This window comes from Lithobates pipiens, unplaced genomic scaffold (assembly GCF_037356315.1).
Source record: "Lithobates pipiens isolate NorthernLeopardFrog02 unplaced genomic scaffold, aLitPip1_a1.2 Scaffold_13, whole genome shotgun sequence".
Lineage (NCBI taxonomy): Eukaryota > Metazoa > Chordata > Amphibia > Anura > Ranidae > Lithobates > Lithobates pipiens.
Window position 1 is genome coordinate 102,994,430 of NW_027507718.1, and position 26,145 is coordinate 103,020,574.

The window sequence follows — 26,145 nt, forward strand, 5'->3', positions numbered from 1 at the left end:
CCTTCACCACCTGTCACTGCATCACCCAGTACAGCATTCAGATATTTATTTGATCGCTGTACTGGTGTCATTAGTGTAAAAAATCAGCGTTAGGGTAATTAGTCTTAGGCCCACCAGATAGGTCTAGGGATCCCCTCCCTAATAAAGATTTAACCCCTTGATCACCAACTGTCACCAGTGATCACTTTATAAGTGTCACAGGTGACACAGTTTATCTATTTTATTTTTTATAGCGTCAGGGCACCCGCCATATTTTACCCAATAAAGGTTTAACCCCCTGATCACCCAGCAGGTGATCAAAGTTAGGTTTTAGCATCAGTCAGGGTCTGCATTGCCCCAGACAGCGTCAGATTAGTGCCAGTAGCGCTAACACTCACGCACGCACCATGCGTCTCTAGTAGTATAGTGCCTGAATGAATCAATATCTGATATGATCAGATCTATACTAGCGTCCCCAGCAGTTTAGGGTTCCCAAAAACATAGTGTTAGCGGGATCAGCCCAGATACCTGCTAGCACCTACATTTAGCCCCTCTGCCCAGCCCAGCCCAGCCTAGCCCAGCCCACTCAAGTACGGTGTCAATCGATCACTGTCACTTACAAAACACTAAACACATAACTGCAGCATTCGCAGAGTCAGGCCTGATCCCTGTAAACGCTAACAGTTTTTTTTTGCAGCATTTGAAGCAGTCACTGACAGTCAGGTGCATTTTTTCTTGTGTCACTAGTGTACCAGTAAATTTAGAGACCAAAATGTCAAATCCAAGGTACACTAGTGAAGAGGTCTACACGTTTCTGAGTATGACAGGAGTAAAGAGGAAGACCCTCATCTGTCAGATTCAGGCTCAGAATACGAACCTGTAGACAGCAGCGGCAACCTGACAGATAGCTCTGACAACGGAGTTGTGGTCCCTGCCAAGGTCAGGCGTACCAGACCCTGTTCTTCTTCTGCTGTCGTTGAGGTGCAAGAACCGCAGGGCTCTCGTATGGAGCAGAGAGCCAGTACTTCTGGTGAACTGACAAGCACCAGCAGCCTAGTACATGCTGGTCGTACATCCAGCACTGCAGTAACACTTGGTGACATGGCATGTCCCATAAGTGCAGTTCAAGCTGGCGAGGTGGCAAGCACGAGTAGTGTCCCACTACCACCAAGAAGAAGACAAACACAGGCCTGTCGACCCCATACTGCCCTTCCTGCTGCAATCGCCAATCCTAACTGGGAATCCGTATTTCCCCCATTCACTGGCCAACCCGGAATTCAGGTGGAAACAGTTGCTTTTACGTCACTTGATTTTTATTTGCAGTTTCTCACCAAAGATCACTATAGATCTATTGTGGACCAAAGCAATTTGTATGCTGGTCAATTCATCAGCGCTAATCCCATGCTGACCCTTGACAGAGATTGGAAACCAATTACGGTTTCTGAATTTAAGACTTTTCTGGGCCTATCCCTCCTCATGGGCATAACTAAAAAGAGTGAGTTGCGGTCATATTGGTCCACTGACCTAATTCACCATATGCCCGTGTTCTCTGCCTCCATAACCAGGACATGATATGAGCAGATCTTGCAGTTCATGCACTTCAGCGACCATGAACTCTGTCATCCTTGGGGAGACCCTGAATTTGATCAGCTTTACAAAATTCGGCCCCTCGTAAACCACTTCAACCAACAGTTTGCATCCTTATTTACTCCCAATCAAGTTGTCTACATTAATGAGTCCCTGATTATGTTTTCTGGCCGCTTGTCTATCAAACAATAACTTCCCAGCAAGTGTGCCAGATACAGGGTCAAGATGTATAAACTCTGTGACAGGGCAACAGGCTATACATATAGTTTTATGGTTTACAAGGGAAAATATAGTCACATAGAGCCAGAGAACTTCCCAGATTACATAGGGAGCGCTGGTAAGATAGTGTGGGACCCTTATTCAGAAAGGGGTACCACTTGTACGTGGACAATTATTACATGAGCGTGCCACTTTTTAGTCACCTTTTGATTATGGTATTGGGCATGTGGCACCGTGCGATTTAACTGCCGGGGCTTTCCTCAACGGCTTGAAGAATGCCGATTTAGATGGGGGGAGAGAGCATGCTTGAGGTGTAATAGTGGCGGGGTTCAGGGAATGTTTTCTTTCTGTCCTCGCTTCATGCAGAAACGGCAGTCCAAATTCCTATGGCGACTGGTGTTGTGGAGAAACCCCTCTGTGTCCATGAATACAACCTTAACATGGGAGGGGTGGATCTCAACGACCAGTTGTTGGCGCCGTACCTAATTACCCACGAGGCAAGACGCCGGTACAAAAAAGTATCTGTATATTTCTTTCAATTGGCCAGGATCCTTCCTAAAATTCCAGGAACAGAATGTCACAGCTCTTCTGTTTCCAGACAGTGCTTTGGCCCACCTTCCCAATGCAAATGCAGTGAGCCGGCTGCATGAGAGGCATTTTCCTTATGTCCTCCCTGGTACCATTACGCAAAGAACACCCCAAAGAAGATGTCGTGTCTGCAGTAAATGTGGATCTAGGCATGACACCCGCTTTTATTGTCCCTCCTGTCCAGACCAACCTGGTCTCTGCATTGGTGACTGTTTCAAACGCTACCACACTCTACTCTAGTTGAGTATTAGCGTAGGGTACAGCACCACAAAGTCCTAGCCACACGTACATAGGGTCCGAAAGACTTTTGGGAGACCCTAATCTTTAACGTTCAGTTTACAGTTTTTTGCAGGTTTTTATAAAAGTGAAAAAAGTGAAAAAACAAACACACAAAAACACAAAAAAATAAAATAAAAAAATCCAAAAATAATTGTGGTTGTATTTTTCTTTTCTCTCTATATTGTTCTTTTATGTTTGCGCTCTACTGTCCGCTCACTATTGTTCTATATTTCTCATTCTCTCTCTGTTTTATTTTTACTATGTTTTATTGTATTTGCTTTGCAGGTATGGAATGTTATACTGTAATGTTTGTTTTATTGTTAACTGCTTGCCGCCCGCCCACAGTGAAATGACGGCGGGCGGTACAGCTCTTGTTCTTGCCCGTCGTCATTTGATGGCGGCTCAGAACGGCCACTCCCACGTGTCTGCTAGGACATGGCGCGACTCCACGGCTCTTTAACCATGTGATCGGCCGTGTTCAAACACCGCCGGTCACATGTAAACATAGAGATTTCGGTAATCGGCTCTCCTCGCCTCACACTGACAGAGTGTGAGGATATGAGAGCCGATCAGTGGCATCTCCTCACAGGGGGACAGCTAGGGAAGTAATCAGGGCACTGATGATCAATATAGAAAAAAAGTGTTATAACACCGTGCCCACCAATGCCAGCATACAGTGCCCAATAATGCCAGTGATCAGTGCCCACCAGTGGCAGCAATTAGTGCCCACACTGCCCACAAGTGCCACAAATCAGTGCCCATTAGACATGCCAGTCAGTCGTGGCAATCTGTGGCGCCTATCAGTGCTGCCCATCAATGCCCGTCACTGCTGTTCATCAATGCCCATCAGTGTCACCCATTAATGGCACCTATCAATGCCCATCAGTGCCCATCTGTACCGCATATCCATGCTGTCTATATGTGCCCATCAGTGCCACCTATCAGTGCCCATCAGTGCCACCTAACAGTGCCCATCAGTGCTGCCTATCAGTGCTAATCAGTGCCACATATCAGTGCCACCTATCAGTGTCCATAAGTGCAGCATATTAGTGCCTCCTCGTCAGTGCCACCTCATCAGTGCCCATAAGTACTGCCTCATCAGTGCCCATAAGTGCCACCTCATCAATGCCCACCAGTTCAGCCTATCAGTGCCCATTGGTGCTGCCTCATCAGCGCACAACAGTGAAGGCGAAAAATTACTTACAAAATTTACTGACAAAAAAAGTTTTTTCCCAAAATTTTTCGACTTGTTTTTTTGTAAAAAATAAAACAACCCAGCAGTAGTATGACCGCGCAATTGTCATTCAAAGTGCGACAGCGCTGAAAGCTGAAAAATGGCTTGGGCAGGAAGGGGGTGTTCGTGCCTGGTAGGAAAGTGGTTAACCATCATTTGCTTAGCAGGTACGCCATTCAGCTGCAGCACGGGTTTATTTATCTTGACAGCAACAGCGTTTGCTCCCACGATACATAAAGCGGTAACTCCAGCGCTGTCGGAGGTGATTTCACCACCACAGTTAAAAAAAAAGAGTATATGTCCCGAAGCATGGGGGCAGGAGTAGAGGAGAGATTTGCACCTAACATTAGGGGCGGATTGCCCCCATGCTTCGGCATATATTTTTTTAGGCACAGATTGCAATGTTTTATTTTTATTGTATTTGCTTTGCAGGTATGGTAAGTCTTACTGTTACACTGTAATGTTACTTTCATTTATTGTTAACCATCATTTGCTTAGCAGGTACGCCATTCAGCTGCAGCACAGGTTTATTTATCTTGACAGCAACAGCGTTTGCTCCCAAGATACATAAAGTCGCGACTCCAGCGCTGTTGAAGGTGATTTCACCACCACAGTTAAAAAAAATGGTGCATGTATGCCCATCATTAGAAGTGGGTGGATGAAGGGCGGTATTCCAATGGTGGGCATACCCACCAATCAATCTCTTTTTTTTGTTCAGCCCACAGGCTGCATGAAAAAAAGAACTTTACAATGTATGCCCAACAAGGACCAACAATGTACTGGTATGTTGCTGGACATTGAGTGGTTATACCAGAAAGATACCTGCAGGTTTAGGTATCATCTTGGTATCATTCTTTTCAGCCAGCAGTTGGCTTTCATGTAAAAGCAATCCTAGCAGCTAATTAGCTAATTTCATGACTTAGATTTCCCTCGACATAAACAGCACCATTGGAAAATTGGCTAAGCATTTTATGACACCGATCTTGCTGTGGTAAGGTGCTTTGAGGGCAAAGGAGAGATCTAGGGTCTAATAGACCCCAATTTTTTCGAAAAAGAGTACCTGTCACTACCTATTGCTATCATAGGGGATATTTACATTCCCTGAGATAACAATAAAAATGATAAAAAAAAATTAAAGGAACAGTTTAAAAATATAATAAAAAAGCAAAAAAAAAAAAAAAAAAGCACCCCTGTTCCCCCATGCTCACGCGCAAAGGCAAACGCAAGTGTCGGTCTGGTGTCATATGTAAACAGCAATTGCACCATGCATGTATGCATGTGAGATATCAACGCAAAGGTTAGATTGAGGGCAGTAATTTTAAAGGCTTTTAAAAATGTATGTAGTTTGTTGCTGCTGGACGTCTGTGTGCAATTTTAATCCATGTGTTTGGTTTCCAAGTACTCAGCATAAGATCATCTTTTTTATTTCATCAAACATTTGGGCAATATAGTGTGGTTTAGTGCATTAAAATTAAAAAAAAGTGTGTTTTTTCCCAAAAAATTTTGTTTGAAAAATCACTGCGCAAATACTGTGTGAAACACCCACAATTTTAATCTGTAGGGCCATTGCTTTAAAAAAATATATAACGTTTGGGGGATCAAATTAATTTTCTTGCAAAAAAGAATATATTTTTTCATGTAAACAAAAAGTGTCAGAAAGGGCTTTGTCTTCAAGCGGTTAGAAGAGTGGGTGTTGTGTGGCATAAGCTTCTAAATGTTGTGCATAAAAAGCCAGGAGGGTTCAAACCCTGGGGGGGGGGGGGGGCCATGACCATTTTTTGGAAAGTAGACACCCCAAGCTATTTGCTGATAGGCATGTTGAGTCCATGGAATATTTTATATTTTGCCACAAGTTTCGGGAAAATTACACTTTTTTTTTGCACACAGTTGTCACTAAATGATATATTGTTCAAACATGGCATGGTTATATGTGGAATTACACCCAAAGTGCATTCTGCTGCTTCTCCTGAATATGGAGATAGCTCATGTGTGAGACTTTTTGGGAGTCTAGTACAGGACCCCAAAAACCAAGCACCACCTTCAGGATTTCTAAGGGTGTAAATTTTTGATTTTACTCCTCACTATCTATCACAGTTTCAAAGGCCATAAAATGCCAAGATAGCTCCCCCCCATGACCCCATTTTGTAAAGTAGACACCCCAAGATATTTGATGAGAGGCATGTTAAGTCCATGGAATATTTTATATTTTGCCACAAGTTGCGGGAAAATGAAAATTTTTATTTTTTTTGCACAAAGTTGTCACTAAATGATCTATTGCTGAAACATGCCATGGGCATATGTGAAATTATACCCCCAAAATACATTCTTCTGCTTCTCCTGAGTATGAAGACACCACATGTGTGAGACTTTTTTGGAGCCTAGCCGTGTACAGGCTAATGTAAGCACGAGTTCTGTTGGGCAGCCAACACACCAAAACTAACCAAAATTGAACCACTTTTTTCGAATGCATTACTGTGCACTGTGGTAAGCTGCAGAGCATGTGTGTTTGAGACACATTAAATGCCACCACAATGCACTAACACACATATGATGTGTTGATATGCGTTGTGAAATATGTGAGTACTCCTTTATTATTATTACACATACATGAAAAATATTTACATTCAACTATAGCTAAAAATATTAAAATTGATTTATACCTTCACAGTTGTTTTCTTCTCAAATTTAAAAGCCTTTGTCTGACCATTTTCTAGGTAGATTTTAAGGACATTAGGCATGAAAAGAAGTGAATTCCCCTACAACAGAAAGACCATTTTAGAAACAGACAAGGTGGGGTACAAGATATTCATGTAAACATGCAAGGAAGATCCTTAGAGAAGACCACATTGTTTACAGATTGCAATACTAGGAAAACAATTTTACAGTAAATTGCAATGTTGTGTACTGGCAAGTAAATGGTAATTCACAGGGGGCAGAGGTTCACAATAGTCTCACAAAATAAGTAAAATAAGTCGACACATTTTACAGGGTAAAATAATGCAAGAAAAATACGTCAAATTTCATTCTAAGCCCTTGTACACACGGTCGGAGAGTCCGACAACCAAATCCGTCAGATTTTGTCCGAAACTGTTGCATACACGCGGTCAGACAAAGTTGTCGGAAAATCCGACGTGATGACGTTATTTTGTTACGACGGGACTTTGTTCACGCTAGTAGCCAATAGCTTTGGTGTAGGAATTTGATCTGAGCGTGCGTGGCACTTTGTCCGATCAGAATTCTCTACACATGATCGGAGTATGTTCGATCGGAGCATTTTGTCGGAAAATTTTACCAACGAGTTGGAAAACTTGGTCCGTCGGATACTCCGACGGAAACAGTCTGATGGAGACTACACACAGTCGGAATATCCGACAAAACGGTCCGATCGGACACATTCCGTCGGAATATCCGACCGTGTGTACAAGGGCTTAGAGGGAATGTAAAATGTTTTAGTCAGTTTTATTAATTTTCTTAATTTAAAAGTGTAGATTAACAAAATGTAACTATTTGATAAATATTTTGAATGCAATCCCAGTAGAATGAGCTGGATAAAACTACAGCTCTTTTTTTGGACCTCAACTTCTGCTGGTTTTAGAAAGATTAAATATATACCTCATTAAAAAAATTAAAACAATAATATGTTTGCTGTGCATTTTCTTTAAAGAGGGATTCCACCTACAAAAAAAATATTAAAAGCCAGCAGCTATAAATACTACAGCTGCTGATTTTTAATAAATGGACACTCACCTGTCCCGGGTTCCAGCGATGCCGAGGCCGATCGATCGCTCGGCTCTCGGCTGCTGCCGCCACCATTCTAGGTGAGGGAATCAGGAAGTGAAGCGAATCGGCTTCACTTCCCGGTTCCCTACTGCGCATGCGTGAGTCGCGCAGCTCAATAGGAATTGTCCGCGCTGTCTCTGGGACCCGTGTGTGTCCCAGCAGACAGCACGGCAGGACAGGAAGAGGCATAGATTCCCACGGGAGTCTATGCCCGGAAGTGGGTGTAAATACCCGTCTTTGACAGGTATCTCCACCCCCCCCCCCCGAAAGGTGCCAATTGTGACACCGGAGGGGGGGAGGGTTCCGATCAGCGGAAGTTCCACTTTAGGGTGGAACCCCGCTTTAAGATAAATGTGTGTGAGGCTGGAACTTTAACATACAGTTGGCCCAGTAAGGCACATTTCAAAACATGTTACCATGGTACATTTTCTTTTAAGTTTTGCTTGCTTAATTTTTTATGTGGTATACAGAAAGTGCAGCTTCCTTACTGATAAATGATTCCACATGTAAAGCCCATTAAAAAAACACTGTGCCAAATTAAAAATGAAAAGGGTATGAATCCACAGATTTTGAAGAATGTACATCTTTTTTGTTGACCATCCTTGGAAGCCCCCACGCTTCAGAAGTGGACTGTGCTTAACTAAACATTTTGTGATGACTTCTGGGGTGATATCCTTTTCAACCCCACAGTCCTCACTTGACTTGGTGCCTGGTGCCCCTTTTTAGTACTTACTACTAAAACATTTTTCCTTGAAGCGTATTCCCATATCTAAGGCCCCCTGTTCTTGCAGTTTTTGAGCATCATTTAAAGCAAATCCTGCAGGATTTGGCATCATCATTTTTATACAACCTACTTTTTATGAATCTACAAAATGCCCTACCCTCATATAAAAGACTAACTGTAAGCTACTAATGCACTGGTACTTAGTTCCTTTGTGGATCTCTTGTTCTGTTCCTACCCAGCTAGCTGGTTTCATGTTTGTCAGGAGTAGGAAACCTTTCTGCACATCTGGTGGTAATGCCCCAAAGTAAAAAGATTCTGGATTAGTCTCTTTCAACTGCTTTATACCATGGCTTTCCATAAAGACCCCTACGAAACTCTCATTAATAATAAACCTTAAGTCTTTACCTCTACTCAATTTAAACTGATCACCCATATTCTCACAGTGTCCAAATTTAACAAAACTCTGGATCCCATTAATTCACAGGTACGTGCCTCCTTTCAGATGGACTCCATAATAATCTAACCTTGGTGCTTTTATCAAGATAAACACCTTCCCCTTTTCTTTTTGCAACAACACCCCTCCTTCTTCCTTTCCGAGGTACTACAGAGGAGTATCCCCTTTTCTGGGGTCTTACTTTTACTCAACCATGGACAACCTTTTTTATCTGCCCTCCCTCCTCATTTCCTCTTTCCCTCCCCTTTCTGTTTCCTTAACCTTTTCTTTGTATACCCCTTCCTTCTCCCTACTAGCAAGCATTCCCCTCTCCCTTTGCTTCCTTTTTGGTTCCTTTGCCAGTTTATTTTGGATAGCTGAGGACTAAATTGTGCTTATTGTTTTTAAAATGTATTGTATGTGTTGGTAATTCATTGTATGTCCGAATTAACATGGAACAGCATTTTGTCTGTGTATGTTTTGGAATGCATATGTATCTTCCAGTGCTTTGTGTTCATTTGCACTTTAACCACTTGAGACCCGCGCTATAGCCGAATGACGGCTACAGCGCGGATCTCCTTTGCCTTTGCACGAGCGGCCTGCGTGCTCTGTGATCGGCCAGTCTATGAGACTCGCCTGATCACCGATCCAAGCAAGAGGTCAATTCCGACCCCTTATCACGTAATCAGCTGTCAGCCAATGACAGCTGATCATGTGATATAACGGAGCCGGTAATCGGCTATTATTCCTCCTCACGCTGACAGCCCATAGTGCCACCCAGCAGTGCCCACAGTGCCACCCAGCAGTGCCACCCAGCAGTGCCCACAGTGCCACTCAGCAGTGCCCACAATCTGCCTCAACAAAGGTGCTGCACCCCAGTGCCACATATCCGTGCCCATCAGTGTCATCTACCAGTGCCCATCAGTGCCCAGCAGTGCCGCCCATCAGTGCCCAGCAGTGCCACCTATCAGAGCCACCTATCAGTGCCACCTATCAGTGCCCATCAGTCCCATCTATCAGTGGTACCTATCAGTGCCCCTTAGTGCCACCCATCCGTGCCACCCATCTGTGCCACCCATCCGTGCCATCTTATCTGTGCCCATCTTTGCCCATCAGTGCCGCCTTATCTGTGCCCATCGGTGCCGCCTTATCTGTGCCTATTAGTGCTGCCTTAACTATGCCTATCAGTGCCCACCAGTGCAGCCTATCAGTGCCCACCAATGCAGCCTATCAGTGCCCACCAATGCAGCCTATTAGTGCCCACCAGTGCAGCCTATCAGTGCCGCCTCATCAGCGCACTTCAATGAAGGAGAAAAATGACCTGTTTGCAAAATTTTATAACAAACTATTAAACATGATTTTTTTTTTTTTGCATCTTTTTTTTGTTTGTTTAGCAAAAAATAAAACTCCCAGCTGTAATTAAATACCACCAAAAGAAAGCTCTATTTGTGGGAAAAAAATGATAAAAATGTCATTTGGGTACAGTGTTGTATGCCCGCGCAATTGTCATTCAAAGTGCATCAGTGCTGAAAGCTGAAAATTGGTCTGGGACTGAGGGGGGGTTTAAGTGCCCAGTAAGCAAGTGGTTAATAAAACTTTTTAAATAAAAAGAACAAATATACACAGTTTTTAAACACACGTGCGGCATATATGTATCTATAGTACGAAAACTCACTCACCTGAGTATGTCCATTGACAATCACTTCTTCTGCAAATCTTACTTTTACTGGATTACTTTTTAATCTGGCCCTCTTTTCCGCAGTAAGAAAGGAAGACTTGGGGCTCTGCGTAAAACAGAATAAGGTTAGTGAACATGGGCTTTCATCCTGAAGTTATTACCTAGTTATTCACATCTTATGCTGACCATATACATTACAGTTTGACTGTACAATATCTTTTAGATATACCAAATTTTTAGATCTAACAACTTTGTAGTCCAAATATTTGATAAATATAGAGAAGATTATACAACGATTTTACAATTAATCAATAATGTGTATGGCCAAATTATGTTGTAACTATATAAAGATAAGAGAACTTCTAAAAAAAATGTACACTACTTAAAATGAACATGTGGGCTCACTTCACTTTTTACAATAGCACTAGCATTATACTACAAGCATCCCCGGATCCCAAAATTCCCATAATATAACATCACAAGGGAGACTAATCAGAATGTAGAATGAGGAAAACTAAAGAGTGAAACAGCTATAACCTAGAAAAATAATCCCCTCATCACTAATTTTATGTTGCTTTTGTTATTAAGCGGTAGAAAAGGTATATATACATCTGTATCAGAAACAATACGTTTGATATAATATGTAAGGAACATTACCTATTATCGACACATGATAGAATAAATAAAAAACTTCATAATGTAACAGAATTAAGAAAAAAGTAAATAGGAAAAGGAAGTAAGAGCTGGGTTTACAGTAATTCTGTTAATTACTAAAAGTGTATTCCTAGTAACCTTATCAAAATGTTTTTTTATTTACCGTAGTTATTTAAGAGCTGCTTTGTAGAAAGTTAAGCATTTTAATTTGATGGCAATGATATAAAGAAAGAAAAGTTGTAAAATACAGTTCAACTGAATAATAAACTTTGAGATGAGTTAGGTATTTATTCCAGGGCTTGCAAAGTTTATAAAATTGATTTGGATTGTCCTAAAAAAATGTCTTCAAGGTTTATAAAGTTAGCATATTATTTAGGCCATTTTTGGGGTTTGGTAGGTTGTTGCTTGTCCAAAAGTTTGGAGTCAGTGACTTTGCTGTAATTAAACTTCAGTTAATAATAGTTTCTTGAAGGTTGCAGTTTGAGTTAGAATGTAGGAAAAATTCTGTCTTAGCTTAATGTTTTGAAAATCATCTTTCTATTTAAATTTGTGGCCCTTTATTTTAAAAAAATATAAAGATTGTCAAAGGTACCATGTTTTCTAAGGCAATGTATTTAATCTGTAGATCAGTCTTTATCAACCTGGGTAAAGTCTGGGTTTATCAGGGGGCTCATGAAAAATGAATAAAAAAAAATAAAAAAAAATCAACACACTGGTGTGAACTAGCTGCATTAAGTTAAAAAAGGCTGGTATAGTAATGTGGACAAGGCTTCTGTGTGGTCACATGAAGCTGCACGTTAATGTGACAAGTCCCCATCACTGCTTGCGATGAAGGGGAATTGAGCTCTACTGGCATCTTGTCCGTGGAATCTTGCTTCATTCACAAGTCTGCCTTTACCATGCTGAAGTTTTGTGCTTTGTTGTATGTTGCAGTGGCAAATAGGAGTTTTGACTTACCTTTAAAATCCCTTTCTGTTACACCCCTTTCTTGGAGTACTGTACAGGACACCAGCTTATTCATAGACTACTGGGTTATATGCTGCCACCTTCAGGTGCTTGGACACCGACAAACAAAGTTGTCAGCTCTATATAACTCCTCCCACTCCCAACAATCTTCATTTTTTTTAGCAAGCAATAAGAAGAAATCACAGAAATCGAGGAGAGCATTTTTCAGGTAAGTCAAAAATCCTATTACAGTACAGCGCACAGACTTAAGCCCCCGTACAGATGGACTGAATTCTGGGTGACATCGGGCAGTTCAATAAAAACTGTGTGACGTTTGGTCCGTGTGTATGGAATCTGGTGTGATAGAAGCTGGCTGTTTGGCCGCCTTCTGTTAAATGAACACTCTAGAAAACCAGCAGATGACTGTCTCCCAATCAGCGCTCCCAGCCAATAGCTGAGAGCGCTGACTGGAGTGCTCTGGTGGGGGGTACCCCTGTCGGAATACAACAGCTCAGGGAGATTGCTGACATGAAAAAACTCATAGTATGTACCAGGCTTTAGTCATAGACTACTGAGATGTCCAAAAGAAGTAGGACTGAGGGTTTGACACAGCAAATAAATACCAACAGGCCCAGGGAACAAAAGTTCAAAAACCCTAAGCTCGGAGAGCAGCTTGAAGCACCTTGCAGCCAAAGCTGGCATCAGAGGAAGTCTGAATATCTACCTGGTAAAACGTAACAAGTGCATGAACAGAGCACCAGGCTCTGAAAATCGGGGAAACATTCGCCTCATCCTGAAAGGCCCACTGGATCCCTGTCTGTGTCCTGACAGGGAAGGGAGAAACCCTATCTTTAAAGTGTAAACTTAAACAATGAGCCTGCAGGAAAAACACAGAGACAATTCGATTCCCTAAAGGAAATTCATAGGTAAACTCGCACAGCACATACCAAATCCAAACAGTGAAGAGAAACTTTTTGGAATGCTTCAGCGAGGGACATAGGGAAGGAAGGACAATGTCCCGATAGAGAAGCCATTCCCTTATCACTGTAGACAGCATACACCCATTACCTAACCCCTAACGAAAAACTGGGAATTGTTGGGGACTGTGAGAGGTTATATGATGTTGTTCTAACAACTTTGTTTGACAGTGTTAAATTACCTGTGGCAGCATGTAACCCAGTAGTCTATGACTAAGCCTGTGTTCTGTACTGTGCGATTAAGAAAAGTATATTCCTTGTAACTTCCGAGTGTACTCGTAAATGGAATTTCCCTCTCTTCTGCACACTATCCCAAAAGAAAACAAACTATCATATAATGTTATATACAAGTGGCATGTGGTCTTTACACTTTATCTGTGTATTTCATTAATTTCTACCATTTCCTGTTTCTAACAATATTTAACTCTTGCTTCCACTAAGTCACAGGGGTTAGTAATACACCCAAGTGGCAAACGGGAGAACTAAAGAAAAAACCTTTCAATTTTATAAATAGAATGAAATGGTCAGAAGCAATGTTAGACTCTTTAACATCTGTGTCCCATTGGGTTTTTATTTCATTTTAGAGCTGTAGACACAACAGAAAGTGAGAAAATCTCTCCAAAGGAAGGGGAACCATATCTTAGTTGCCTCCACACAAGAGCCCTCTTTGAAATTATGTTCTTCCATTTCTTTTCTAATGACAGCTTACATTTATGGGTTTTGCCATTAGTTTTACCTGTTGTGAGTGCAGCTGTGAAGAGGTTAAGAAATGCTTTAATGTGACAGTATCCCTTTCTTCCTGTCTTGTTGCAGGTAATGTGTTTTTTTGGGGGGGAAATAAATTGGTAAGCCTTGTGGATTTGCAAGTCAGATATTGTCTGCCCCACCAGCAGGCTCCTTGCTCATACATGAGAGCCCCAAGTCAAATCTTCCATGGATTACTTAAAACTTTAAATGGGGTAGACTGATTGCATTTTTTGCACCAGGAGTCTGCCTCTCATCCATCCCTTATATTTCTATAACGGCCAATCTTAGAATGTACAAAATAAAAGCAGGACTTCTGAAAAAATGTCCAATATCTTTGCACGTGTTCATGGTGTTCATGGTAAAGACTGAGATCCAGGAGAGTAGATGGGTTGGGTTTTGTTTTGGCAACAGGAGTGCAGTTTTGCTTCACAAATTAAAACAGGTGTTTTTATAGTTGTATATTGGTTAAACTTCTTGTTTGTGTGTCTTTTTTTTTAACCTGACTAGTCCAGTCACCAAGTCAAATTAATTAAATTCAAAGGATACACCATTCTGATAAAATAAACCACACAATGCTAAACATAAATGTGGCCCTCATATGTATAATTAAAGTAGACTACAAAAAAAACACAGAGCAATACTTACTGAGGTACTTCGAAGAACTGTTATATTAAGGGTGTCAGCAGAATCTCTGTAACAAAAGCACATATATGTTTTTTACACCCTGTATTCATAACAGAAAAATATTTAACATGTAATACTGTTTACAGCTAGTACTTAATGGATGCAGTTACATATTTGCTGACTTAAAGCAGAATTATTTTACTGGTTTCTGTAACAATGCTACCAAAGATGTATTATTACAACACTATCCTTAAATTTTAGATCAGAAATGAAAAATAATTCTCCAATCCATCTATAATTCATATGAATAAATCATGTTGATCTGTGCTTAGTTGGATGAGTTTAGTGTGGCAGTAACATGTGGTGTGGGACCAGGAGGTTAATACCCAAACTGGAGGAACAGAGCACAGAATCCAGAAAAGGGGTTGAAAGATTCTTGAATTGTAGAGTTTTAGGTAAACAGTCAACAAAGCAAATGGCAATCTGTAATCACAACACTAGTACAATTGTTATAATAACTGCAACACACTCTTGCGGGAACAGTTCCAGATATTCTACCTTGTTTCTCCGAAAATAAGACTGGGTCTTATTCTAATTTGGGCTACAAAAAAACACTAATGCTGCGTACACACGATCAGACTATCCGGCGGACAAACCACAGGACTTTGAAGCGGACCTGCCCACACACTGAAGGGATATTTAGCTTAACCACTTTCATTCTTTAAGAAATTTGGTTTCCATTTTGTGTCTCTCTCTAACATCCACCTCACAAAATGTATGCTCAAGTTTTGCTAGTCTAGTTTCGTTTCCCATGTTACTGTTATCTTATTTAGTTGTTTCGTTTCTTGGAAAGCACATGATTTTGAGGAATTGCTAGTTTCACTTTTATTGTAGGCTGTACTTGTATATGATTGGATAATCTGTATGACACGTTCAAAGGGCGGTACTTTCTGAAAGCCCCCTTTAAATATTCACACCAAAGAATAAAGATTAGATTTGCTCGGAGAGACTTTGTTGTTTTGTGTCATTGTCTCAATGGGCGAATCTCCCAGGCCTGTGTGGGGGATTGATCGTCACATTTTACCAGAGGTAATTGAAGGGTTAATGACCTCTAGACAATCTACATTTCCTTCAGTTTGGGGGCTCGTCCGGGGTCGATTATAATATATGTCTATATGGTGAGTTGAATTGATATATGTATCTCTCACTGTGACATTATTCAGAAATCGTTCTTTGAACCTGTGATTTATGTAGAAGTTGTTTTCAGACCTCGTTGATAAGTTTAACTGCTCTGAGAAGCAGTAAAAAAAAGCTGTTCTGAGTTAACAGTGATAAAGCCTTGGGTGGGCTTTAATGGACTCCGAGAAGTTCATGTAATAAGACTGCTTTAAGAAGCAGCACTTGTTCCCGTGTGAACAAGGAGAAAGCTCTGGGGGGGCTTTCACGGACTCTGAGAAGTTCGTAGGAAAATGATTTATACAGTACTGTAATTATAAGAAAAAAGTCTGCTAAAGTGTGACGGACAAAACCCTTCTCTTTGCTTATCTTCCTATCGCCTGTAGAAGTTTATAAGATGATCTGTTAACTGTTTGTGTGGAATTTGTCAGCGTTGTAAGGTAAGACGACGCTTTCCACTGCACTGTGTTATAAGGGTACGTAATAAAAGGCGACAGACGCGTCTTGCGGTGAACTCCCGGCTCCTTTTTGTGATTGATGGAAGTTCCCCAACCGAGACGTAGAGCGATGCTACAGTATCCGGTGATGTATTTATGTTTTCTCTTAATGATTTACATATGAATGTTTTGACTCCAATGTATGAGATAGTGAGCATAGTAGCAGTGTTAATAACACTCTCTTAAGGTAATACATGAATTGGCATAGTCGGTAGTATACTCTGAGGCTAACTTTTGATCAAAACATGCTATTTGAATAATTCTTTTTGCTACTGACATCTCTTGCACATGGGAAGCCAGGTGCAAAATTTGGACATTTGGCTTTTTGCCAACAGGGTTCAAGTGCTAATATCTCACTGACCGTAATAGATAGTGAGGAATTGTTTGCGGCATTGGTACTACAGCAATTGAAAGTACTGTTTGAACCTGTTGGCACTCTGCCAAAAAAAAAAAAAAAAAAAAAAAAAAATTGAAATATAAATAAAAATTGTTTGGTTATAAAAAATAAGAAAAGTAATAACGCACAAAGCTTGCTTGTGATCAGGGGAACCTCTGGCCATAAGGAGTGCTTATTGGCATTTTGCCAAGAAGAAAAAATAAAATTAAAAAAAGTAAAGGAAATAAAAGTCAGAATGTTTAGAAAGAAAAATGAGGATGAAAATAAACATGCTGTGGAGATCCCCGGCTGGACTGAGGCTCCCTATAGCATCCTAGCCAAAACACTGTCCACGATGGGTTTAACAGAGACATGAGATGGTGGATTTAAGGGTTAAATCAATGTTTTCTATGCATGTACCATGCGCCCCCCTCCTCCCCCTTACATTCCACAACCAGATAAGAGTTTCATGAAAGACTTCATTACATGAGGACACACAGTAAATATCAGAGTGGGCTACAAGCACAATAACTGATTTCTGACAGCGAAGGATGCTGCAGGATGTTTTGACATCCTTAAACAAACTAGTGCAGACACATTATCAAAATGATTTCTCAGGAAATAAAAGGGGTAACTTTTATAAAAGGGAGGGGGCAAGGACAAAGAGGGGGTTACACACAGAGACAACCAATAGGGAAATTGTCTCGCCCTACATTAACATTAACCCAGTAAGAAGGCAAATGGTGACTATAGGTTTGTACAAGACCTAAGGGCCATCAATAGCCTAATGGTGCCAATTGCCCCAATAGTGCCTGATGTGTCATCAATACTGCCATACCACAGGATGCAGAGTATTTTACTGTGATTGATTTATTGAATGCTTTTTTTATTTCCGTCCCTGTGGATGAGGAGACACAGCCAATCTTTGCTTTCTAACTAACATGGTGTAGAATGCCCCAGGGCTATGTAGACTCCTCTGCAGTCTATCCCATTGTCCTCCAAACTACTCTCAGAGCTTGGATACCAGGACACTGTTCATCCCTGCTGCAGTATGTGGCTCCTCATCTGCAGTTCTACTCGGTGGCCGCCCTGGAGGATGGGAAGGATCTTTTGAAATGTTTTTTTGAAAGTGGTCACAAAGTGTCAAAGAAATTATTGCAATGGTGTCAGGAAATGGTTGCATATCTTGGTTGTGTACTCTCAAAAGGAGAAAGGAAAGTCAATCACAAAAGAGCTATGGTTCTTGTGGGTCTGCCCCGCCCACTTACTAAGAAAGACATGCTTACCTTTCTTGGTATGATTGGTTACTGCCGCCAATGAATACCTGACTGTTCCTACTATGACAATCTCCTGAGACAAGCCATAGGTTCAGACATGCCAGACTGTATAAAATGGTCAGATGAAATGTGCAATGCTTTTGTGTATTTGAAAAATGCTATGGTAATGGCTCCAGGGCTCGGCCTCCCTAATTATGGAAAAATGTTTTATTTGTTTGCAAGGGAAAATTGTAAGACTTTGTCAGGTGTCCTCGCTCAGGAGTATGGAGGCAAGTTGCGCCCTATTTTTTTTTTCCTCAAAGATGGTTCCGATGCAGGTTCAGGGCATGCCTGTGTGTCTCGGAGCTCTCGTTTCCTGTGTGATGATGGTTCAGATGACCACTTCTTTCACTCTGGGGCACGGCACGACACTTCACACCACCAACAATGTATCAATCCTATTGAAAAATGTACATACACAGCACATGTCTGCTCAGAGGTTGAGCGGCTATGAGGTGATCTAATCCAAAATTGCACATCAAATATGCTTCTCCCACTGCAGGACCAGCACCAATCTTAAATGCCCTTTAGAATTAAAAGGAGAGCAGGATGAGGTTGTGCCACAACATGATTGCATAAACCTCATTCACCAAGACACATCACCCAGGTCTGATTTATCTTTCACAGCACTGCAGAACACACACAGGCCAACAAACAGATAGCCAAGGGAAATGCTCTGGCTGGTTTAGCTGCTAAACAAGCTGATATTTCACAAAATGCACAGATCTAAATGCCCATGCTAGCCCCAGAATTGCCCTTCTTTAATCAGGTTCTTTCAGATTTGCAGGGATGTGCAGTAGAAGCTGATCTCAGGGATTGGGACAAAATAAGTGTGCAGAAAGATCCAAAGACTGGACTTCTCTGCAAAGAGGGGAAGCCATGTATACCAGTAGCTAGTGCATCACTTTTTATTTCCCAGTACCATGGAATAGGTCACAGAGGCTGGAAGGCCACTTGTGAACTATTGGAGAAATATTTTTATTTTCCAGAACTTTCCTGAAGGATTAAAGATTATGTATCAATATGCATCACATGCATCAGGAGCAACCCACACAAGGCCAAACACTCCTTTTACACATTTGCAGATTGACTTCACACACATGCCCAAACTAGGCAAAAGACAGAAATATCTTTTGGTAATTGTGAACATTTTCTCAAGATGAGTTGAACTTTTTGTAACCACAAAAGAAGATGCACAAACAGTAGTGAGGATCCTCATTCAGGAAATCATTCCTTGATGGGGATGCCCACTTCAAATAAACTCAGACAATGGACCTACATTTGTATCAAGGGTCTGCCAGGACTTGGTAAAAACTCTCAAGATAGAATGGTAGTTTCACATTCCCTACCACCCTTTAAAGCTCAGGGATAATAGAAAGAACGAACAGAACAATTAAAAAAAGACAAAATAAGAAAGGCCACAGGAGGAATCTTTGCCAACTGGAAGAAGGTCCTCTCAGCAGTCCTGGCAGAAATAAGAATGACCCCTTCCAAGACAACAGGGTATTCACCTTTTGAAGTCTTGATGGGTCTAACTTTCCCCACCCCATGGGCCAGAGCACCTTTAATGATGGAAAAGGTAGATTTAGACTTAATACAGGAAGAATATGTAAGGAAATTGGTTGAAACATTGGATACAGTTGAGAGAAATGTTGCTCGCACCTCTTCTTTTTCTTCACAGGAAGCTACTCACCTCTTTAAGGTGGGAGACACCGTGGTGGTCCAATAGCTGAACAGAAGTAAGAAGCAAGAGTATCCCTATGGACCTCCTACCACAGTGGTTGCAGTGACCAGAACAGCCATCCTAGTGGAAAATTGCCAGTCCTGGATCCATGCCAGCAGAGTAAAAAAGGTTGCCCAAAGCCCCAAGAGCAGGAAGGAGACCTTGGATACCGGGGACCCTCAAGCAGAAGTCCAAGCAGGCGGTGGAGGAGTTCCTGGGAAAGCAGGTCCGGCCAGAGAAGATGACCTCGCTTATTTCACCACAGACTTCTGGCAAGGCATTTTGCCTCCTGATCCTGATCTCTCTGACAGTGTTCCTACCCACCTGAAGATTTGGGTGCAATTAAAAGTATCTGTGGGAACACACACACACACACACACATACATACACACAAGAGAGCATTACAGTGACACAAGCTAGAATCAAGAGAGAGACTGGAGATAGTTTTACTGATAAGATGCTTTTGCTAAAATTTAAGTATGCTTATGCTCGGGAAAAAATCAGGGTATGAAGAATGTAGGATATGTAACAAATTACATCCTAGCACTGCCTGAATTTCCCTTTTGTCTGTACCTTTAAATATTTCCTCCTTTCTCAAGGAGACTCCTCCTCCGGTATTCCTGACTAACATATCCACTCTGTACATAAACAACTTTGTTACCTTTCCAATAGCAGGTAGAAGTCCTTCCCCTGATTGGTGTTTTAATTTAGGGAATGAGACACAGACTAACCCTTCTTTCTGCAGCAGGTCAATATTTAACATCAAGATGTGGGAATGCCTGCTCACTGTTTCAAGTATCTGACCCAGGGCTAAACTGAACTTTGCATAACTCTTCTTCTTTCCCTAAAAATTTAGGTGAAATATTGCACCAATAATCGCGACACAGGACAAGTACATTGTCGCTAAGAGACCTTTTGCACTAGGACAAAGTATTTATGTATGTTGTGGGAAAGTGTGTTATCCCTGGGTGCCCCTTCATATTAAGGGATGGTGTTACCTTGCATACTTGGTACCTGTCATGGGAGTGGTAGGGGATGATAAAAGGGGACATCCCTTAGAAGTCAGCTCCAGCAGGAAGCTAGGGACATTGCTAAAACATGGAGCCCATTTGCCAATGCAGGATTTGGGCTTGGAGGTATATTTTCATGGTTAAAGACATTGTCCTTGTTATTGTTATGATATTTATCCTTGCTCTGATTCTTTACCTCTGCTTTAAGTGTTGCACTTGCATAGTTGCACGCCTTCAATCTCCCGATAAGGTTCTATCCTACATGACATACATGAAGAGTCATCAGGCAATCAATGCCACAATCCCAAAGAAGTATTAAGACACAACATAGAATGTAGAGATCATCTTATATGATCTAAGAGGGGATTGAAGGGATATTTAGCTTAACCACTTTCATTCTTTAAGAAATTTGGTTTCCATTTTGTGTCTCTCTCTAACATCCACCTCACAAAATGTATGCTCAAGTTTTGCTAGTCTAGTTTCGTTTCCCATGTTACTGTTATCTTATTTAGTTGTTTCGTTTCTTGGAAAGCACATGATTTTGAGGAATTGCTAGTTTCACTTTTATTGTAGGCTGTACTTGTATATGATTGGATAATCTGTATGACACGTTCAAAGGGCGGTACTTTCTGAAAGCCCCCTTTAAATATTCATACCAAAGAATAAAGATTAGATTTGCTCGGAGAGACTTTGTTGTTTTGTGTCATTGTCTCAATGGGCGAATCTCCCAGGCCTGTGTGGGGGATTGATCGTCACATTTTACCAGAGGTAATTGAAGGGTTAATGACCTCTAGACAATCTACATTTCCTTCACACACGACCGGACTTTTCCAGCGGACTAGGTGCGGCGGACCAACCCGCCGGACTATGGCGGGAGTCTGCCGGACTATGGCGGGAGGAAAGTCCGTTCATTTTGAACGCAGCTCCAGGTAGATGGGACTAGCGCAGGAGGTCAATGTCGCCGCCTTCGGCGGCAACAGAAGACCGGGCCACCGCTAGTAAAAGAGCTGGGAGAAGAAAGCAGAGGCCCGGCAAGAAGAACCGAAGAGGGGGACAAACCCCCGAAGTCAGAAGAAGAGGCGGCGGCGGCGACAGAAGACCGGGCCACCGCTAGTAAAAGAGCTGGAAGAAGAAAGCGGAGGGCTCGGCAAGAAGACCCCAAGAGGGGGACAAGACCCCCGAAGTCAAAGGAAGACCCCCGGACGGCGGCGGCGACGAAGAAGAAAGCTGGGCTCCTCCGCTAGTAAAAGAGCTAGCAGAAGATAGCGGAGGAGTCCGGCGAGAAGACCCCCGGAGTTGTGCAATAAATTATTTTAAAACCTTGTGTTGTGTTTTATTCACATTTTTTTCACCAGGTGAATGGGTAGGGGTACATTGTATCCCATACTCATTCACATAGGGTGGGGGGCCAGTATCTGGGGGCCCCCTTATTAAAGGGGGCTTACGGATTAAGATAAGCCCCCGTCCGCAGACCCCAACAACCAACGGACAGGGTTGTCGGGAAGAGGCCCTTGCCCTCATCAACATGGGGACAAGGTGCTTTGGGGTGGGGGGCCGCAGGGCTCCTCCTTCCCCAAAGCATCCCCCCATGTTGAGGGCACGTGGCCTGGTACGGCTCAGGAGGGGGGGTGCTCGCTCGTCCCCACCCCCTTTCCTGACCGGCCGGGCTGCGTGCTCAGATAAGGGTCTGATATGGGCTTTGGGGGGGACCCCCACTCTGTTTTTTCGGCGTATCGCTTCCTCTTTAAGTCCATACCAGGTGACGGGGCTAACGAGGTGTCAATCTCGCCTCCGAAGGCGGCAAAATTGACTTCCTTCGCTAGTCCCGTCTACCTGGAGCCGTGTTCAAAATGAACGGACTTTTCTCCATGTGCGGGCAAGTCCGTTCATTTCAAAAGTCCGGCAGACTAGCACACAGACGGACGGATTGTAGTCCGGCGGACAATTTTTGAGTCAAAACTTCTTTCTAAGTCTGCCGGACTTTTGGGGAAAAAAAGTCCGCCGGAGCCCACTCTGGTCCGCCGGATAGTCTGATCGTGTGTACGTGGCATAAGGCTTATTTTCAGGGGATGTCTTTATTTACGGTATGTACAATAATCTACATTTATTCAAATACAGTCATGTCATCTTCTTCTGGAAAAAAAAAATATATATCCTGATCCTTTAAAGCATGACAGACAGCATGGTGCTTGTGCTGTGTCATTTATCCCTCTCTATGTTCTAAAAAACCTAGAATAAAACAATAAAAATGTTTTTTAAAAAGTTCCTGTGTCCCCTGTCTTCTCTCCCCCCTTCCACCTGTCAGCTCAGTGAGTCAGCAATATGAAATTCTGTAATCCCAAAACCTTGGTTAAAGTTTTTGTAAAATGATGTAATCTGTTCTGTTAAAAGATTATTTAACCACTTTACGCTGTACGTCGATTTTTTGAAGAGGGATATCTCGTAATGGCAGCAGCGGCTGCCACAACCGAGATATCCATCTCTTCAGGTGCCGGTTGTGTGTACGATAATGGTGATCACCATTATCGGCGGCAGGAGAGGTGCCACCCCCCCCTCCCGCCGCTCTCCTGCGCCCTCCGCCGCTTACCGGAGCCGTCGGTAGCGGCGGAGGCGATCGGGTCCTTTCAGTGCCTGGGTATAGAGCCGAGTGAGGCTAAGATGGCCCCCACTCATCTCTATACCATAGGAGGGCGAAAGCGACGTCAAAACGTCACTTCCACCCATACCTCTTAAAGGCACATTTTTTCAATGTCATTCTTTCAAATGACTTTTTTTTTATTGCATTTAAGTCCAAATATGAGATCTGAGGACTTTTTGACCCCAGATCTCATATTTAAGAGGATCTGTCATGCTTTTTTCTATTACAAGGTATGTTTACATTCCTGGTAATAGGAATAAAAGTGATCCGTTTTTTTTTTAAACAGTGTAAAAATAAATAAAATCAATTTAAATAAATAAGAAAAATAAATTTTTTAAAACACCCCGTCCTGATGAGCTCGCGCGCAGAAGCGACCGCATACGTGAGTAGCGCCCGCATATGAAAATGGTAGCTAAACCACACATTTGTAGAGCGAGAGCAATAATTCTCCCCCTAGATCTCCTCTGTAACGCAAAACATGCAACCTGTAGAATTTTTTTAAATGTCGCTTATGAAGATTTTTGAGGGTAAACGTTTGATGCCATTCCACGAGTGGGCGCAATTTTGAAGCATGACATGTTGGGTATCAATTTACTCGGCATAACATTATCTTTCACAATATAAAAAATATTTTCTAGCAAAAAAAATGTTTTAAACATGTAAACACAGAGTCTGAAAAAGAGGCCTGGTCCTTAAGTAGATAATGTACAGTGTCTCACGGAACCCACTGGCGCTCTTCTTCCCCATGCCGTATACTGCAGAGGGAGGGGCCAGCAACGCTGTAAATAATGTATTTTCCACAATAAAGTTACACAAGGAGACACACTGCAGATTATATAATATTTTTACAAAATGCATTACATGTTTTTACAATGACTTTAACTAGGGCTTATTTTCAGGGTAGGGCTTGTATTGCAGCCATCCTAGAAAATCACGCTAGGTCTTATTTTCGGGTAGGGCTTATTTTTAGGGAAACAGGGTAGCAACTCAGTATTCACTGGTGGTACAAGAACAAGCACAGTAACAAATACAGAAACTTTGGTGGCCCACATCTCTCAGTACTGCATATGTCACACTTGCATTGCCTACATTACCAGATGCTACATCTGCAAGAGGGAAGGCTAATTGGCGAAGTAGTGGCACAAGCGGCTCTTGAGGAGAAGTAGGGGAACCTATGTAAGAATCTTCCAGTTAAAGGGCAGCAGAGCATATAGTATTGTCTCTATACTTTCCCTCCTCATGCAGGAACCTTTCACTGAGGCTAAAGCCTTGTGCACGTGCTTAGATTTTCAGTCGACAAACATCCAATTTTTGTAGCATGCTAGTCTCATGTCGAAAGTGAAGAGGTTACTAACAACACAAAAATTTTCACATGACAGAATACCACATCAGAAGTGATGTAATGTGTTGCATGATGTATTCTTTCGTTTCTGAGCATACGTAGTCTTGCTCTTACAATTTTTTTTTCGTACAAAAAGCATACTAATGAAACGAAAATTGGACATTGTGTTCACATCCGACAAAAATATTTTAGTCTGCACATCCAGCTTTTGTCTGACGAAGAAGTGAAATTGGCTGTCGAAAGCACCGTACTAACGAGCTGAAAATAGGCAGACAGCTCGTTGTACAAATTTAGCCATCTGATTTTTGTATCGTGTGTACAAGCTTTAGTCACTGTCCCTGACAATCATGGTTCCTCTTCCTACTTTAATTACTTGCAGAATGCATGCCAACCCCAGAAGGACACTACATTTATTTTTAGCACTTCCCATACTAAAGATGGTCTCCAAAGTTCACTCAGGGCAGCAGTGTCCAATCAGACCACAGCTCCACTGATGACACCTAGAGAGTCTGTGGAGGAACAATGTTCCTCCCAGCCTAAACTTCCACAGACACAGTGGCACAGCAATACAGCGCTAACTACAGCATGGAGGATATACTACACCTGCCTACAAACAGCAGACTATGCTGACAGCTATCCTTCTGCTTATATTTGATTTTGGCCTACTTCACGTTAAGCTCAGTGACACATATCATTAGAGTTGACACTGCCAGATGACATAAAGAGAGGTTGCTGAGGGCCCCATTAAAATTTTCCTATGGGGCCTTATGGTCTGCAGTTACCCCTCTGCCAACATGGGCAAATATACTGCATATAGCATTGAAGCGTAGTAGGACTTTTAATCAATGCACAATATATCGAACACAATTGCTACAAAAATTTGACTTGTCTAATAACAGGATGTTAACATACAAAAACGTTTTATCCCAATTCCTGTATAAACATCTTACAACACAATAACTAGAGTAGGTAGTGGTGGTATCTATTCTCTTTTTCCACCGTCATGCATAATCCAGCATGGTTAATGTACTGCTAAAAGCATGCTCCTCTGCACTTAGCATTATACAATGGCAACATACAGGATACATTACCTGATCATGTCGGCTGCTTTCTGAGCATGAATGTTTTCCACATTTTCATTGTTTATTGCAGATATCTGGTCACCTGGTAAAAGCTTCCCTTCAGCTGGACCTCCTGTGAAATGTAAAGTGGAAAAGGTCATACATACGTGTCAATAGATTCCCATTAGATTATGCCATTTGATACAATAATTGTGCCATAGCTTGTGCAAGTTGTTTGCTTACTGTAGGTCATCTGTAGTTTTTATTTACATATACCATTTCCCTGTTGAGCTTAAATTTTAAAAAGCAACCTGGGGCCAGAAATTACAATGGTTGAGCTTATAACAATATTAAGTAAAAACTGCTATGCTAAAAGCAGAACATTCACCATATTAACCACTTCAATACAGGGCACTTTCGCACCTTCCTGCGCAGGCAAATTTTCAGCTTTTGGCACTGTCACTTTTTAAATGACAATTGCGTGGTCATGCTACACCTTACCCAAACCAAATTTTTATCATTTTGTTCCTACAAATAGAACTTTCTTTTGGTCATATT

General features: G+C 42.0%; 1 protein-coding gene across 2 annotated transcripts in view; it reads right to left on the reverse strand.

Moving 5' to 3' along the window:
- Nucleotides 1-26,145, reverse strand: part of FRMPD1 (FERM and PDZ domain containing 1) — a 278,358-nt gene that overhangs the window by 94,083 nt on the left and 158,130 nt on the right. For both annotated transcript variants that reach the window (XM_077475354.1, XM_077475353.1), the window contains 4 exons: nt 25,618-25,720; nt 14,470-14,515; nt 10,503-10,607; nt 6,547-6,642 (listed from right to left, as the gene is read on the reverse strand). In XM_077475354.1, coding sequence (XP_077331480.1) covers nt 6,547-6,642; nt 10,503-10,607; nt 14,470-14,515; nt 25,618-25,720 — 350 coding nt within the window. The remainder of the gene's footprint in view (nt 1-6,546; nt 6,643-10,502; nt 10,608-14,469; nt 14,516-25,617; nt 25,721-26,145) is intronic.